We start from the raw sequence: 19,067 nt of genomic DNA on the forward strand, positions 1-19,067 counted from the left end.
AAACACTGGTGAAAGAAATCAAAGAGGACACTAATAGATGGAGAAATATACCATGTTCATGGATCAGAAAAATCAATATAGTGAAAATGAGTATACTACCCAAAGCAATCTATAGATTCAATGCAATCCCTATCAAGCCACCAACGGTATTTTTCACAGAGCTAGAACAAATAATTTCACAATTTGTATGGAAATTCAAAAAACCTCGAATAGCCAAAGCAATCTTGAGAAAGAAGAATGGAACTGAAGGAATCAACCTGCCTAACTTCAGGCTCTACTACAAAGCCACAGTCATCAAGACAGTATCGTACTGGCACAAAGACAGACATATAGATCAATGGAATAAAATAGAAAGCCCAGAGATAAATCCACACACATATGGACACCTTATCTTCGACAAAGGAGGCAAGAATATACAATGGATTAAAGACAATCTCTTTAACAAGTGGTGCTGGGAAAACTGGTCAACCACTTGTAAAACAATGAACTAGAACACTTTCTAACACCATTCACAAAAATAAATTCAAAATGGATGAAAGATCTAAATGTAAGACCAGAAACTATAAAACTCCTAGAGGAGAACATAGGCAACACACTCTCTGACATAAATCACAGCAGGATCCTCCATGACCCACCTCCCAGAATACTGGAAATAAAAGCAAAAATAAACAAATGGGACCTAATTGGAGAGTGGCATTCTAACATGTATACTATCATGTAAGAATCGAATCGCCAGTCTATGTCTGACGCAGGATACAGCATGCTTGGGGCTGGTGCATGGGGATGACCCAGAGAGATGTTATGGGGAAGGAGGTGGGAGGGGGGTTCATGTTTGGGAACGCATGTAAGAATTAAAGATTTTAAAATTAAAAAAAAATAAATACATAAAATTAAAAGCTTCTGCACAACAAAGGAAAATATAAGCAAGGTGAAAAGACAGCCTTCTGAATGGGAAAAAATAATAGCAAAGGAAGCAACTGACAAACAACTAATCTCATAAATATACAAGCAACTCCTGTAGCTCAATTCCAGAAAAATAAATGACCCAAATCAAAAAATGGGCCAAAGAACTAACCAGACATTTCTCCAAACAAGACATACAGATGACTAACAAACACATGAAAAGATGCTCAACATCACTCATTTTCAGAGAAATGCAAATCAAAACCACAATGAGGTACCACTTCACGTCAGTCAGAATGGCTGCAATCCAAAAGTCTATAAGCAATAAATGCTGGAGAGGGTGTGGAGAAAAGGGAACCCTCTTATACTGCTGGTGGAAATGCAAACTAGTACAGCCCCTATGGAGAACAGTGTGGAGATTCCTTAAAAATTTGCAAATAGAACTGCCTTATGACCCAGCAATCCCACTGCTGGGCATACACACCAAGGAAACCAGAATTGAAAGAGACACATGTACCACAATGTTCTTTGCAGCACTGTTTATAATAGCCAGGCCATGGGAGAAACCTAGATGTCCATCAGCAGATGAATGGATAAGAAAGCTGTGGTACATATCCACAATGGAGTATTACTCAGCCATTAAAAAGAATACATTTGAATCAGTTCTAATGAGGTGGATGAAACTGGAGCCTATTATACAGAGTGAAGTAAGCCAGAAAGAAAAACACTAATACAGTATACTAACACATATATATGGAATTTTGAAAGATGGTAACAATAACCCTGTATGCCAGACAGCAAAAGAGACACAGATGTATAGAACAGTCTTTTGGACTCTGTGGGAGAGGGAGAGGGAGAGGGTGGGATGATTTGGGAGAATGGCACTGAAACATGTATAATATATAAGAAACTAATCACCAGCCCAGGTTCTATGCAGGATAGAGGATGCTTGGGGCTGGTGCACTGGGATGACCCAGAGGGTTGGTATGGGGAGGGAGGTGGGAGGGGGGTTCAGGATGGGGAACACATGAACACCCGTGGCAGATTCATGTTGATGTATGGCAAAACCAATACAATATTGCAACGTAACTAGACTCCAATTAAAATAAATAAATTTAAATTAAAAAAAAAATAAAACAAATGTTAAAAATTCCTCTCTACCCAAGAAATGTTAATGACCTTCTCAAACAATTCTTGGACCAAAGAGGAAATGAAAGCCAAAATTATAGAAATCTATATAAAGACCTAACTATAATGAAAGGGCTACACACCAGCCCATAGGATATAACTAGAACAGTATGCAGAGAGAAGTTCACAGCCTTAAAATATTTATATAATTAAATAAGAAAAATAAAAACAAACACATTCAAGAAGTGAGAAGTGACAACAAAATATACCAAAGGGAGGGTGGAATTTTTAAAGATAAAAAGCAGAAAGTGATAGATTAAATTTTTAAAAAATACAAATAGTGAGTTAATTTGGGAGCTTCTTCTTTGGGGGGAAAAATCACCAAACTGTAACAGTTAATTAGAAGGGAAAATGCAGAGTACGGAATGGAGAAGTCATAAATACTATGTAGCCATTACAAAGAACAACTATGCACTGATATAATCTGAGATATAATGTTAAATGAAAACAAGAAACAGCCACCATTTGTGCTTAAAATAGAAAGGTCACACCTGCACAAGTTCTTTCTGATGCACAGAACAGTCAACAGAACAGCCAACAGTGGTGTGGGGCTCCACCTGGGGAGGAGCTGTGTGGTGATAGGAGTGGAGAGTGATTTACTTTTCATTCATAAATTTTAAGGAATTTATTTTTAAAACTGAAGTTTTAAAATTTTATAGCATTAGATGTATCACCTCTTTAAAAGCTAATTATTAAAAATACATTTTATTTATTTTGAGTCTCTAAAACTTATGACCAACCTAGACAGGATACTAAAAAGCAGAGACATTACTTTGCCAACAAAGGTCCATCTAGTCAAGGCTATGGTTTTTCCAGCGGTCATGTATGGATGTGAGTGTTGGGCTGTGAAGAAAGCTGAGTGCCAAAGAATTGATGCTTTTGAACCGTGGTGTCGGAGAAGACTCTTGAGAGTCCCTTGAACTGTAAGGAGATCCAACCAATCCATTCTGAAGGAGATCAGTCCTGGGTGTTCATTGGAAGGACTGATGCTAAAGCTGAAACTCCAATACTTTGGCTACCTCATGCAAAGAGTTGACTCATTGGAAAAGACCCTGATGCTGGGAGGGATTGGGGGCAGGAGGAGAAGAGGACGACAGAGGATGAGATGGCTGGATGACATCACCGACTCAATGGACATGAGTTTGAGTGAACTGCGGGAGTTGGTGATGGACAGGGAGGCCTGTCATGCTGCGATTCATGGGATCGCAAAGAGTCGGACACGACTGAGCAACTGAACTGAATTGAACTGGAAGCTACTCAGAAGAACTGTAGGTGCATTTTCCTATTATTGGGAAGTAAGTGTTCACTCTAATTTTTTTTTAAATAATCCCACTTTTATACTGTAAAATGCTCTATATTCTCAAAGCACCAAGGCATCTGCTCTTTCATCTGATCCTTGTAATAACTGTGAAGAAGCCGGGCAGGGATGTAATCTCTGCTCTATATACAAGTGAGGACCTGAGGCTCAGAGACCTTGGGGGACACAAGGCCACATGGCTGCTAAGTGCCAACTCCATTTATTCAAACTGGTCCAGGCTTCTAGATCCAGGATGAGGGCTTTATAACTTTGGGGTTGTATCTGGTGATAACACAAATAGAAAAAATGACCCCTCTATTACACATTGGAAACAAAGAAACTTCAAAAAATCTCAATCAGGTCTCTTTATCATAGAAAAAAAATGAATGATAGCTTTCATCCTTTGTTATGGGCTGAATCCTGTCCCCTCAAATTTTATATGTAGAAGCCCCAAACTTCCCCTATGCATGGTATCTCAGAATGTGACTCCATATTGAGGCAGGGTCTTTAAACAGACAATAAAGTTAAAATGCAGTCATATAGGCAGGTCCTAATGTAATCTGACTGATGTCCTCATAGAAAGATTAGGACACAGGCACACACAGAGGAAAGACCACATGAGGACACAGAGAGAAGATGGCGTCTCCAAGCCAAGAAGAGAGACCTCAGAGGAAATCACCCTACCAACACTGTGACCTCAGACTTACAGTCTCTAAGGCTGTGAAGTAGTACATTTATGTTGTTTATGTCACCTATTGCCGGGAGCCAACACAGGAGATCCCACCCATGACAAGGTCATGCGGAAGAGCCTGACGGGCAAGGCAGATCAGGACTCAAAGGGATCCCCTAGATCTGCTCGAGCATCTGCCACGAAACCAAAATCTGTCTGTTTACTGTTTGCTATACTATACTCTTCTGACATTAACAGGGAGCTATCCCCGACCACCTTTCTTTGGAAAATTAACTTAGAGCTCCAGTTAATAGTCTTCTGCATATAAAAGGAGTGTCTCAGCTCAAACCCCTCTGATGGCTCTCTAACTTGCCTGACAGGTTTACCTGGACTTTTACAACTATGCATGTGATTGTTCACAGCCTCCCAACCACAAGAGGCATGGGAAGATTGAAACATCTTAAAGATATACAGCCTTTTAAAGAGCTAAGAATTATATTGGTGAAGGGTTTCATTGTTGAGTTAATGATTGCCACCAGGCCTCTATATCCTTTATCTTTTAGGCACCTGGGAGGATATTAATCAATGTAATTGGGATGTGGAAAAAGGAGTTTAGTAGTTTTGATGTTAGCAATACAAGACTTTTGAGTTAATGAATTTTCTCTTTGTTATAAATCACTGTACTCCACTTTCTTTGTTATAAATCGTTGTATCCTTGCTATGTAAGAATGTAACTTTATCACTATCTTAAGACTAAGCAGATCTTAAAGGAAAACAAGTTTTCTGGTTAACTAAACTTTATCAAGAAAATGGGGCCATAAAATGTTAACAAGGCCTCCTGGCTGGAAGATGATGTAAATTACCTAAGACCTGTGTATACAGATAGGTATGCAGAGAGAAAGCCTGGTCTTGATAACGGTCAGAGCTGCTGACCCTGCATGGCTCTGTTTCTTACATTTATCTCTATGTATAACCCAAAGTATAAAAACTTCCCTGAAAAATAAAGTGATGGACCATTTCCAGGAAACCTGGTTCCCTCATGTCAATTCTTTCTTTCTTTCCTTCTTTCTCTCTTACTCTCTTTTTCAGGCTGATTCCTTGCAGCACAGGGGCCCTCCTTGTTCACTTATTTGCCTGGGCTTCTAAGACCTGAATGGTAAGGCACTCTGCGTCTTCACTCCCTCGGGAGACTGGGAGGGCGCCTGTGGCCTACATGAATGGTGCAAGTCCTTTGTCTTGGGGCTTTATTGGCTTTCTGTGTAAACCAAGGAATATCAAGCCTCCATTCTATTCTCTCTCTCCCCTCCCCCATCACCAACGCTGTTCCTCCTGAGGGAATCCCTGGATCCAAAGGGGCTGGTCCCCTGTTACCTATTCTTTGGTGCTTTATATGGCAGCTCTAGCAAACTAATGAACACTGCAGCTTTATATTTCTAGAAAGTACTTTCTATACTGTTTTATGGATCATCTAAAAGGGTCAGTCAGACAGTGATTGAGCTTGCCTGCACCAACACTTTCAGAGAGGCAACTACATGGACAAAAAATGTGATTTGGAAGCACCTTCTCCCAGATGTTGAGTTTTCTTTTCAAATGAATGAATTTTATTCTATTAGAGTGAAAAGCTTTTTGACTTAGGCTACTGTTCCCAGTGTTACAGCTCTGAACCATGCATTGATACCTGATGCATACACTTTTAAAAAATTGACAATCTGATAGCTTGTTTTCCTAAGAGGACCAAGCATATGTAGAAATAATGTCTAAAAGATACTCAGCTGGATGGGGAATCAGGATATGTATTTCCTTATGTTTTCTACAGAGGTGACCTGAACCAGTGGTAGGGCTGAAACCTAAGAGCAACTGATGCTTTGCCGCCTGATGAACTTGGGCAATGACCCAACTTGGCTATCAAATAAAGAAGGAGCAGTGTTCTCAGACTTAATACAAAACACAGTACATAAGGCAGCACCCAGCCTCTCTGCTTCTTGGTCCCCCTCTGTGACCGTGTGCTTAGTCGCTCATTTGTGTCCAACTCTTTGTGACCCCATGGACTGTAGCCTGCCAGGATCCTCTGTCCATGGGGATTCTCCAGGCAAGAATACTGGAGTGGAGCCAGGACATGGAAACAACCTAGATGTCCATCAGCAGATGAATGGATAAGAAAGCTGTGGTATATATACACAATGGAATATTACTCAGCCATTAAAAAGAATACATTTGAATCAGTTCTAATGAGATGGATGAAACTGGAGCCAATTATACAGAGTGAAGTAAGCCAGAAAGAAAAACACCAATGCAGTATACTGACACATATATATGGAATTTAGAAAGAGGATAATGATGACCCTGTATGTGAGACAGCAAAAGAGACACAGACTCTGAGAGAGAGGGAGAGGGTGGGATGATTTGGGAGAATGGCATTGAAACATGTATACTATCAAGTAAGAAATAAAGCGCCAGCCTATGTTCGATACAGGATACAGGATTCTTGGGGCTAGTGCATGGGGATGATCCAGAGAGATGATATGGGGGGTGGGAGATGGGAGGGGGATTCAGGATTGGGAGCTCATATACACCTGTGGCTGATTCATGTCAATGTATGGCAAGAAACCAATACAGTATTGTAAAGTAAAATAAAGTAAAAATAAAATTTAAAAAAAAAAAAAAAGAATACTGGAGTGGGTTGCCATTCCCTTATCCAGGGGATCTTTCCAACCCAGGGATCAAACCCAGCTCTCCCACATTGAAGGTGGATTCTTTACCATCTCAGCCAACAGGGAAGCCCCCTGTGATCTTGTGGCGTAGTCACTAAGTTATGTTTGACTCTGGTGAGCCCACAGACTGTAGCCCACAAGGCTCCCCTGTCTCTGGGATTTCCCAGGCAAGAATACTAGAGTGTGTTGTCATTTATTTCTCTGTGACCTTCAGTTCAGGTCAGTTCAGTCGCTCAGTCGTGTCCAACTCTTTGCGATCCCATGAATCGCAGCACACCAGGCCTCCCTGTCCATCACCAATTCCCGGAGTTCACTCAGACTTGCGTCTATTGAGTCAGTGATGCCACCCAGCCATATCATCCTCGGTCGTCCCCTTCTCCTCCTGCCCCCAATCCCTCCCAGAATCAAAGTCTTTTCCAGTGAGTCAACTCTTTGCATGAGGTGGCCAAAGTACTGGAGCTTCAGCTTTAGCATCATTCCTTCCAAAGAAATCCCAGGACTAATCTCCTTCAGAATGGACTGGTTGGATCTCCTTGCAGTCCAAGGGACTCTCAAGAGTCTTCTCCAACACCACAGTTCAAAAGCATCAATTCTTTGGCACTCAGCCTTCTTCACAGTCCAACTCTCACATCCATACATGACCACAGGAAAAACCATAGCCTTGACTAGATGGACCTTAGTCGGCAAAGTAATGTCTCTGCTTTTCAATATGCTATCTAGGTTGGTCATAACTTTTCTTCCAAGGAGTAAGCGTCTTTTAATTTCATGGCTGCAGTCACCATCTGCAGTGATTTTTGAGCCCCCCCAAAATAAAGTCTGACACTGTTTCCCCATCTATTTCCCATGGAATGATGGGACCAGATGCCATGATCTTCATTTCCTGAATGTTGAGCTTTAAGCCAACTTTTTCACTCTCCTCTTTCACTTTCATCAAGAGGCTTTTTAGTTCCTCTTCACTTTCTGCCATAAGGGTGGTGTCATCTGCATATCTGAGGTTATTTATATTTCTCCCAGCAATCTTGATTCCGGCTTGTGTTTCTTTCAGTCCAGCGTTTCTCGTGATGTACTCTGCATAGAAGTTAAATAAGCAGGGTGACAATATACAGCCTTGATGTACTCCTTTTCCTATTTGGAACCAGTCTGTTCCATGTCCAGTTCTAACTGTTGCTTCCTGACCTGCAGACTGATTTCTCATGAGGCAGGTCAGGTGCTCTGGTCTTCCCATTTCTTTCAGAATTTTCCACAGTTTATTGTGATCCACACAGTCAAAGGCTTTGGCATACTTAATAAAGCATAAATCGATGTTTTTCTGGAACTCTCTTGCTTTTTCCATGATCCAGCGGATGTTGGCAATTTGATCTCTGATTCCTCTGCCTTTTCTAAAACCAGCTTGAACATCTGGAAGTTCATGGTTCACGTATTGCTGAAGCCTGGCTTGGAGAATTTTGAGCATTACTTTACTAGCCTGTGAGATGAGTGCAATTGTGTGGTAGTTTGAGCATTCTTTGGCATTGCCTTTCTTTGGAATTGGAATGAAAACTGACCTTTTCCAGTCCTGTGGCCATTGCTGAGTTTTCCAAGTTTGCTGGCATTTTGAGTGCAGCACTTTGACAGCATCATCTTTCAGGATTTGAAATAGCTCTACTGGAATTCCATCACCTCCACTAGCTTTGTTCGTAGTGATGCTTTCTAAGGCCCACTTGACTTCACATTCTTTGACCTTATGTGTGACCAAATCTCTCATCCATGATGTGGATTAAAAAACAACCATCGAGAGGATTAAGTGAAATAATTCATGTGAGAACTACGTAAAACAATTGTAAAGAACAATACAAACATAACAGTGATATTGTTAAACTAGGTGAAAGATTATAGACCACAATCATGCGATTTCTAATTTTATGACCCATTTCTGTTTTTGTATGTCTGTTAAACTTGATTTGAAGCACATACTGAAAAAACAAGTTTCTAATTCTGTCGTATCTACTGCAAACTAGCAAAACAACGAGTTACATACATCAGTTCCATCTTCCTTCCAAGGAGTCTTAGTTTTCTCATCTGTAAAATGATGTTGGTGAACTCTGCTATTAAATATTTGGACCTACCTAAAATTCCCTGGTCTGTTTTCTCATTACTCAACTTTGAAAAATATAAAATGATAACACATTTTTTAAATGAAGACTGACATACAGGTGAGGACAAGTCCTTTTGATGTGGAATGCATAAGGTCAAAGGAACAAATGTTTATGAAATTCCTGACTTCTTTGTGACTACTTATTCAAGGAATCACAAATGATAATCAGATCTTAGGGGGGGGAAGTTCTGACTGGGAGACACTCTAGTACAGAGGTCCCCAACCTTTTTAGCACCAGGGACCAGTTTTGTGGAATACAGTTTTTCCGTGGATTGGGTTGAGGGATGGTTCTGGAATGATTCAAGTGCATTACATTTATCGTGCTCTTTATTTCTGTTTTGTGGCAATCTTAGGATATTTTACCTCAACCTTTGGGTTCACCCTCCTATGAGAATCCAATGCTGCCACTGATCTGACAGGAGACAGAGCTCAAGGGATATGCAAGCAATGGGAAAAAGCTACAAACACTGATGAAGCTTCGCTTGCTAACCTGCCACTTACGTCCTGCAGTACTGCCCAGTTCCTAACAGGACATAGATCAGTATTGGTCTGTGGCCTAGGGGTTGGGGACCTCTGCTCTGGTAGGTAAAAATGCTCTGTGAGTTTCAGGAATTAAAAATAAAACAGGGCTCCAAGTATACCTTCTCTATATCTGCACACAATATAAGTTCTTATGAAAAGTTCAGAACACAGATTTCTCATCCCTGTACCAAAAATTGAATTCTGACGCTGCCAACTCTTCAGCCAGCTCAATGACGCTGAGCAACTTCCCACCCTGTGAAAAGTGGAAGGTACTTTTCATCTGTAAGGAGAAGGAATGAGGGGAAATGGTGACAGAGGAAATTTGAGCTACATTTTAGATAAATCTCTCACATAGAAATACGGTTCAGCCGTGTCCAACTCTTTGTGACTCCATGGACTGCAACATGCCAGGCTTCCCTATCCATCACCAATTCCTGGAGCTTGCTCAATCTCATGTCCATTGAGTTGGTGATGCCATCCAACCATCTCATCTTCTATCATCCCCTTCTCCTCCTGCCTTCAATCTTTCCCAGCATCAGGGTCATTTCCAATGAGTCAGTTCTTCACATCAGGAGGCCAAAATACAGGAGCTTCAACTTTAGGATTGACTGGTTGGAATTGCTTGCAGTCCAAGGGACTCAAGAGTCTTCTCCAGCACCACAATTCAAAAGCATCAATTCTTTGGTCCTCAGCTTTCATTGTAGTCCAACATACATACATGACTACTGGAAAAACCATGCTTTGACTAGATGGACCTTTGTCAGCAAAGTCATGTCTCTGTTTTTTAATATGCTGTCTAGGTTTGTCATAGCTTTTCTTCCAAGGAGCAAGCATCTTTTAATTTCATGGCTGCAGTCACCATCTTCAGTGATTTTGGAGCCCAAGAAAATAAAGTCTCTCACTGTTTCCATTGTTTCCCCATCTATTTGTCATAAAGTGATGGGACTGGATACCATGATCTTAGTTTTCTGAATGTTCAGATTTAAACCAGGTTTTTCACTCTCCTCTTTCACTTTCATCGAGATGCTCTTTAGTTCTTCTTTGCTTTCTGCTATAAGGGTGGTGTCATCTGTGTGTCTGAGCTTATTGATATTTCTCCTGGCAATCTTGATTCCAGCTTGTGCTTCATCTAGCCCAGCATTTCACAAGATGTACTCTGCATATAAGTTAAATAAGCAGGGTGACAATATACAGCCTTGACGTACTTCTTTCTCAGTTTGGAACCAGTCTCTTGTTCCTTATCCAGTTCTAACTGTTGCTTCTTGACCTACATACAGATTTCTCAGGAGGTAAGTAAGGTGGTCTGGTGTTCCCATCTCTTGAAGAATTTTCCACAGTATATATAACAGAAATACTGTGAGATACTTGGAATATGTTTTTAAGAGATATTAAAATATTACACAAGTAAATTTTTTCTTTGCAAGTGAAAAATCTGAGAAATCCAAAGTATGTTTTTAAGAGATATTAAAATATTACACAAGTAAATTTATTCATTACTAGTGAAAAATCTGGGAAATGCAAAGTATGAAGTATGAAGAAGTAAAAATGTACCTATAATTTAATGATCAGAGATTTAGTTTCAATGGGGAAGCCTCATCACACACAGAAGCCTCATCCCACCTCAAGCCATGCATCTCAAGTGGCAAGAGCACCAGACCATCATTCCCTCCTTCCATCCTTCCATCAATTCTCACCTTGTTCCAGAAAGAATTACAGGCAGCTGCATGACAATGACTAAGTTCCTTTCATCAGACCTCAGTGCAGGCATTCTTGCCATTTCTGCTTGTTCCTCTTGTCATAACCACAGAAACCCAAGGCCATGAAGTCAGCAAAGCAAAAAATATCAAAGGAGGAACATTTTGACTGGGACCAGGGGACCAAAGTGACCAGGGATAACATCATAGAAATAGCTATCCTAAAAGAAAAAATCAACTATATGCGACAGCTGGAATCAAGATTGCCAGGAGAAATATCAATAACCTCAGATATGCAGATGACACCACCCTTATGGCAGAAAGTGAAGAGGAATTAAAAAGCCTCTTGATGAAAGTGAAACAGGAGAGTGAAAAAGTTGGTTTAAAGCTCAAAATTCAAAAAACGAAGATCATGGTATCCGGTCCCATCACTTCATGGGAAATAGATGGGGAAACAGTGGAAACAGTGTCAGACTTTATTTTGGAGGGCTCCAAAATCACTGCAGATGGTGACTGCAGCCATGAAATTAAAAGACGCTTACTCCTTGGAAGAAAAGTTATGACCAACCTAGATAGCATATTGAAAAGCAGAGACATTACTTTGCCGACTAAGGTCCGTCTAGTCAAGGCTATGGTTTTTCCTGTGGTCATATATGGATGTGAGAGTTGGACTGTGAAGAAGGCTGAGCGCCAAAGAATTGATGCTTTTGAACTGTGGTGTTGGAGAAGACTCTTGAGAGTCCCTTGGACTGCAAGGAGATCCAGCCAGTCCATTCTGAAGGAGATCAACCCTAGGATTTCTTTGGAAGGAATGATGCTAAAGCTGAAGCTCCAGTACTTTGGCCACCTCATGTGAAGAGTTGACTCATTGGAAAAGACTCTGATGTTGGGAGGGATTGGGGGCAGGAGAAGAAGGGGACGACAGAGGACGAGATGGATGGATGGCATCACTGACTCGATGGACGTGAGTCTGAGTGAACTCCGGGAACTGATGATGGACAGGGAGGTCTGGCGTTCTGTGGTTCATGGGGTCGCAAAGAGTCAGACACGACTGAGCAACTGAACTGAACTGATATGTGACAGCCGTCATATAGGCACCCTAAAACTTTTCTTTAAATACACCTGCTGTCTCTTAGAAGGCAGGATGATAGTTCTTAAATAATTAGTCTGCTATCCTACTCATCAACTAGCAAATTAACAAATTTCTTTCCTTTATTCTTTGAAACTTGTCTTCATTATTCTCACTCAGCACTGGAAACAAAGACCAAATTTTTCATTACAAAACCACATGACCTGAGTGTTACCCATCGAGCCCCTTTCTCACACCATGCACAGTGCTTATTGCTTCACACACCTCCTCTCTGAGAAAGTGCTCTGTAAACCTTCAGGCACCATTCAGACTACAGTGTGAAGGTACTGCGAGTTCTTGATTTGTCCTGATAACAGTTTCATTTTCTGTAAGCTAGAGAAAGCATGGGGGGCAAATGCACCTAATTCGAAACAACAAAGAATTAGAGAGAAAGTGAAAGTATCAGGTAGGAGTTTTATTTACAGATCAGAACACAAAAGCGACCTACACCTTTCCCTGGAAGATTTTCCTAGAATCAAAATACTCCAAATTTTTTCCCTTAAACTCTCAAATTTCCTGGATATTCTTTGACATAACTTGTACCACAAATGTGCTGAGCACCAACCAGAATGAATATGAAAGGTCTGCAAAATGGGTGTCCTGTGCTCTGTGAGAATCTGAACCCAGAGTCTAAATGTGTGCCAAGTCCAATCCAAAATCTCTCTCAGGTGTACGGGCATGCACACATCCTGGCCCCATCACTACTGCTTCTGCAGAGTTCCAGCAGACCTGTCTTCCACCTGCAACCTGTTAAGATCCATTCATGAAGCTTTGTCTCTGGAGGCTTATAATTGAAAAGGACACAGAGAGCTTGCTTCTGGACCCCTGCTACTAAATCGTGAGAAGTGAACTGTGGAGATAAATGTTAATTGCAACTCCCCCCAGTGGGCTCACCTGTTTTGCTGTTTCAGTGAGGGCAGCGGCCTTGGCCTTACCCAGTTGTTGCACCATCTTGTAAAACAGGCTGTCTCTATTTTGCAGCAAAACATATGGCTCATCATATTCTCCCAGTCTTCCTGAATCAAAAACCTGTTAAGCAGCAGAAAGAAACCTGTTAGTATACAATATTTCATAGTAACTTATTATAACTCCAACAATATTTCAGAAAGGGGCAGGACAGGGAGAATACAGAGAATCTATTTGGGTGGTAAGACTGGCTGGTATTTAAATAGTTTGATTACCCTAGTTTACTAGTAGATCAAGCCCTAACCCAATGTTTTGCTATTATAATGTTATAGGAATAGAAGAAAGTCAAAGTTTTAGACTATGATTACAACCACTTAGCAATCTATATCATTTATATTCTGCCAAAGGCATTTGGTGTTGTTATGATTAGTTAGTATTTTTAGCTTTCAGACTCTGAGATTTGAGGATTGTTTATACAGACATTCAGAGCTGGGAAATTTCTTAATTCAAGAAAATCAAAGTCAGTTTATCTAAAAAGTACAGTAGTATCATATAAATCAGACAACAGTGACCTGACAACAAATTAACTGTCAAGTTGGTTTAAAAACACTGAGTAAAACTTGGGAAAAAAGTAAATGCTTCCAGATTATGTCACCTCTTTGGAGCTGAATCCCTTGTCAGTGAGGTTAAAGTTGATTTTGGTTGTAGTTTATTATCTTGAAAGTGAAACCCTGACAAAAAGGAGTTGCTACATAAGCAGCTTTAGTATAACAGCTCTGCACTGAAGAAATATCTAGAAATCCACTTTTCTCTTTGAGTAAGACTAAAAAAGCAATTTTTCCAGTAGTCATGTATGCATGTGAGAGTGGACTATAAAGAAAGCTGAGTGCAGAAGGATTGATGTTTTTGAACTGTGGTGTTGGAGAAGACTCTTGAGAGTCCCTTGGACTGCAAGGAGATCCAACCAGTCTATCCTAAAGGAGATGAGTCCTGGATGTTCACTGGAAGGACTGATGTTGAAGCTGAAACTCCAATACTTTGGCCACCTGATGTGAAGAGCTGACTCATTTGAAAAGATCCTGATGCTGGAAAAGATTGAGGGCAGGAGGAGTAACGACAGAGGATGAGATGGTTGGATGGCATCACTGACACAATGGACATGAGTTTGGGTAAATTCCAGGAGTTGGTGATGGACAGTCTTAGAGGCCTGGCATGCTGTGGTTCGTGGGGTCGCAAACAGTCAGACATGACTGAGTGACTGAACTGAACTGAAGACTTTGTACTAGCTTTATATATAAATTAAACAAATATGCCCATAAGGATAAATATTTCTCCTGCTTTATACTGCAATTTTTATTACACTCAGGCTTAACTTATTTACTGTGTACCTCTTATATATTCTTATATATTCACAGAAAAATAAAACAAATCTGATTTAGCTTTCAGGATTAATAAAGAGTTAAGTAACACATAGGCAAAACACATTTGAGGAACACAAGAAAATTTTTTATTAATTTATGAATTATTCAACAGATATTTATTACACATTTAATTGCATTCCTGTCACTATGCTGTCGAAGAGCCAAACACAAGTAAGTCACAGCCCCTGCCTTCAGGGAGCCTGTGCTGAGAGTAGAGAGAGAGAAGGAAATCCTCAAATGCCTACAATGCAAGAGAAAACACACACACACACACACACACACACACACACACACACACACACACACAAAGGAGTTTAGTAACAGATGACTCCGAGGTTCTGAGTATGAGCTTCAAGGAGGAGATCAGGCAATGAACTGGGCTTCAAAGAATGGATAGATGTGAACATGCAGAAGTGAGGGTGGGTGGGTGGACAATGGTCATTCCAGACATGGAATAACCTGGGTCAAGAGGGCTGGACGTGAGACTGGCATCTCCTTAAGTGCAGGGTGTACAATCTCCCTTGTTTGGTGTTGCATCTCAGGCCCCTGGAATTGTACATGACAGGTAACAGGCACTTAATACATGTTCATTGGAAGTCAAATGAAAAGGAATCTAAATTCAGAGCATGAATGAGTTTAGTTTCAATGGGGAAGTTTCAATAGGGAAAGAGTTTAGTTTCAATTACCACCCAATGTGCAGATGACACTACCCTTATGGCAGAAAGTGAAGAGGAACTAAAAAGCCTCTTGATGAAAGTGAAGGAGGAAAGGGAAAAAGTTGGCTTAATGTTCAACATTCAGAAAACGAAGATCATGGCATCTGGTCCCAACACTTCATGGGAAATAGATGGGGAAACAGTGGAAACAGTGTCAGACTTTATTTTGGGGGGGCTCCAAAATCACTGCAGATGGTGTCTGCAGCCATGAAATTAAAAGACGCTTACTCCTTGGAAGAAAAGTTATGACCAACCTAGATAGCATATTGAAAAGCAGAGACATTACTTTGCCGACTAAGGTCCGTCTAGTCAAGGCTATGGTTTTTCCTGTGGTCATGTATGGATGTGAGAGTTGAACTGTGAAGAAAGCTGAGCACCGAAGAATTGATGCTTTTGAACTGTGGTGTTGGAGAAGACTCTTGAGAGTCCCTTGGACTACAAGGAGATCCAACCAGTCCATTCTGAAGGAGATCAGCCCTGGGATTTCTTTGGAAGGAATGATGCTAAAGCTGAAACTCCAGTACTTTGGCCACCTCATGAGAAGAGTTGACTCATTGGAAAAGACTCTCGTGCTGGGAGGGATTGGGGGCAGGAGAAGAAGGGGACGACAGAGAATGAGATGGCTGGATGGCATCACTGACTCGATGGACATGAGTCTGAGTGAACTCCAGGAGATAGTGATGGACAGGGAGGCCTGGCGTGCTGCGATTCATGGGGTCACAAAGAGTCGGACATGACTGAGCGACTGAACTGAACTGAACTGATGGTGTAATCTGTCAAGACTATAGGATGAGATCAGGGTGTTTGGAGAATGGGTCCAGCTGGCATGGGAAATAGCTAAGGATTAGAGATGTGGACCTGGAGGACCACATGCCACAGATTGATGACTGTGGTCAAGAGGGAGAGTGAGAGGGGAAATGAGGGAGGGACAAAGCAGGGTTGAGGATTGAAACTCATTTACATCAAATATTGGAATAAAAGAAAAAAAAAAAAAAAGGACAGTCAGAAAGGAGGGAGAGTCGAAAGGAGCAAGAGTTTAGTGCAGCTCAGACTCATGTCAGGCCACAAGACCTGAGATGGGACCCAGACTGAAAAATGTCAGGAACAGAATTTTACCAACTTAGCCTTTACATTTATTGTTTTGATCAAAGATTCTAGATATTTCAGAACAAATTGACATAAACAACTATAATTTTTTTCTTTGTGTAAAAAATAAATAGGTATAGTTTTAACTTTTTATTTTAAAACCCTTTAATCTTGAAATTAAAATATCCTGTAATCTCCAGGTATATCTCCACGGTTTCTGTAACTCAAGTTAAACTATAAACCAGACATTCAATTTGGTGTGATAAGAATCCCTCAACTTTCAACCCCAACGAATATCAACCTCAAATTGCTTGTCACTCTAGTAGGTTTAGGAAAAATACATTATATTATCTGAGTCAGTTATATAAGCACAATGAAGATGTGTTTATCTGGCTTCTGTATCTGCTGATATTCTAGCTAGTCGTCCTAGACATAAAACTTAAATGGACCCAATGCAAGATCACTCATTTTCATTGGTAGGATGCCTTCAATGACAATGGAGTGGCTGCAGGGAGAGGTGGAGGGCAAGGACAGGGTGAAAGAAAAACCTGAAAAAGGGCTTGAAACAGGTAAAGTTCACAGCATCATTCACTTACTGTGGAAGAAGTGGGAACAGTATGAAATACAATGCTGAGAGATAAGAATTTAAAAAGTGACAGGTAAAGAGTAGAAGGAAAAGGTTACTTTTCCAATTAGCATTCAAGAACACAAAATGAATGACTAAAGATGCTCCATGCTAAATATCTCTGGATTCTAAGAGTCACTGTTCTCCAATCTTGGATTGTCACCCGGTCCCTCACAAACTCTGCAGGAGAAGCCTGCTTCCTACTGAGATGTTCTTGTGCTGTGACCAGCTGCACTACTTGGAGCCTAGAGCATCCCTTTGGTTGGCAGTCCCCTACTCCTGTCATCTGCCTCCGCAGAGCTCACTTCTGTGCATGTTCAGCATGGGAGAGTGAGGCTACAGACACTTCCTCAGTGCTGACAGTCTGGTATCTATTCAGTGTCCCCACTGATGATCCCACCTGACAATGCATGGGGAGGAGGGTGGGAGGTGGTTTTCTAGAAACTGCCCAAGAAGTCAAAATCTCCATTATATCATTGGACATAAGGAATCTGAGGTATTACTGACCATTTATTCCTGATTATTACCTGTTTAGTATGGACCATCAAAATCACTGGTTAACTCCATCTGCTGCCTCTTATGCATCATTGTGCAGGCCTTCTTTTTCTATTTACTTCATCTCTCAGTTCAGTTCAGTTGCTCAGTCGTATCCAACTCTTTGTGACCCCATGAATCGCAGCACACCAGGCCTCCCTGTCCATCACCAACTCCCAGAATTCACTCAGACTCACATCCTGCCGGGAGCCAGCATGGGGAATCCCACCCATGGCAAAGGTCATGAGGAAGGGGCCCTGGCAAAAGGCAAAGGCTGAGATCAGGCCTCAGGGGTACCCTTGGATTTTCCTGAGCATCTACTCCCAAAACCAGAATCTGCCGGCTTTATTGTACTGTGCTTTCCACTCTTCTGACATAACAGGGGGCTACCCCAACCACCTTTCTCTGGAAAGAGTTAACTTAGAGCTCCAGTTAACAGTCTCCTGCATATAAAAGGAGTGTCTCAGCTCAAACTCCTCTGATGGCCCTCTAACTTGCCTGACAGTTAGAGACTTTTACAACTTGTGATTGTTTACAGCCCCTCAACCGTGAGAGGCACACAGCTTAAAACATCTTAAAGATATAGAGCCTTTTCTAAAGAGCTAAGAATTATATTGGTGATGGGTTTTCATTGTTGAGTCAATAACTGCTGCCAGGCCTCCATATTCTTTATCTTTTAGGCACCTGGAGGATATTAATCAGTGTAATTGGGATATAGAAAAAGGAATATAGTAGTTTTGATGTTAGCAAACTAGACTTTTGAGTTAGTGAACTTTCTCTTTGTTATAAATCACTGTACCCCTCTTTCCTTGTTAAAAATTGTTGTGTCCTTGCTATATAAGAATGTAACCTTAATTAGTGCTTTCTGAGAGTGGCACCAGACTTTAGTAAGAACAACACTTTTAAGGCAAATAAGTTTTCTGGTTGACAGACCCTTATCAGAAAAGGGCCATAAAATGTTAATAGGCCTCCTGGCCAGAAGATGATGTAAATCACCTAAGACTTGTGTATACAGCTAGGTGTGCAGAGAGAAAGCCTGGTCTCTATAAGAGTCAGGGCTGCTGACCCTGCATAACTTTGCATTATCCATTGATCTCTATGTACAACCAAAAGTATAGCAAGCTTTCCCAGGCAATGAAGGATGGACCAGTCACTGGAAAGACTGGTTTCCCCCGTGTGGTTTTCTCTCCTTCTCTTCTTTTCTGGCTGAATTCCCATCTGGAGCGTGGAGGCTCGGCATGTATACTTACTTGCCCTGGCTTCTAAGACCCACACTAGAGGGAGCCCAAGGTGAGGCACCCTCCACTATTCAAGCAGGCACCAGTGGCCTATGTAGGTGGTGCAAGTTTCTTCTCTTGAGACTTCATTAGCTTTCCACATAAACCAAGCTATTCAGCATCTTTTCTCCACTAATTTTTCTACTACACTATTTCCTAATCTCTCTTTTCTAATTAAATAGTCCTTTCTAAGACACCAACTCCATCTCCTCTTCAAATTCCCTGGATCCACTGGGGCTGGACCCCAACAACGT

The 19,067-nt window shown here is 41.2% G+C and overlaps 1 protein-coding gene across 1 annotated transcript in view; it reads right to left on the reverse strand.

The window, feature by feature from the left end:
• Positions 13,143-19,067, reverse strand: part of LOC102177789 (multidrug resistance-associated protein 4-like) — a gene marked incomplete at its 3' end in the record, with an annotated part of 234,569 nt that continues 228,644 nt past the window's right edge. Inside the window, exon 27 of the mRNA XM_018056287.1 lies at positions 13,143-13,277. Coding sequence (XP_017911776.1) covers positions 13,143-13,277 — 135 coding nt within the window. The remainder of the gene's footprint in view (positions 13,278-19,067) is intronic.

Source organism: Capra hircus, chromosome 12, assembly GCF_001704415.2.
Source record: "Capra hircus breed San Clemente chromosome 12, ASM170441v1, whole genome shotgun sequence".
Lineage (NCBI taxonomy): Eukaryota > Metazoa > Chordata > Mammalia > Artiodactyla > Bovidae > Capra > Capra hircus.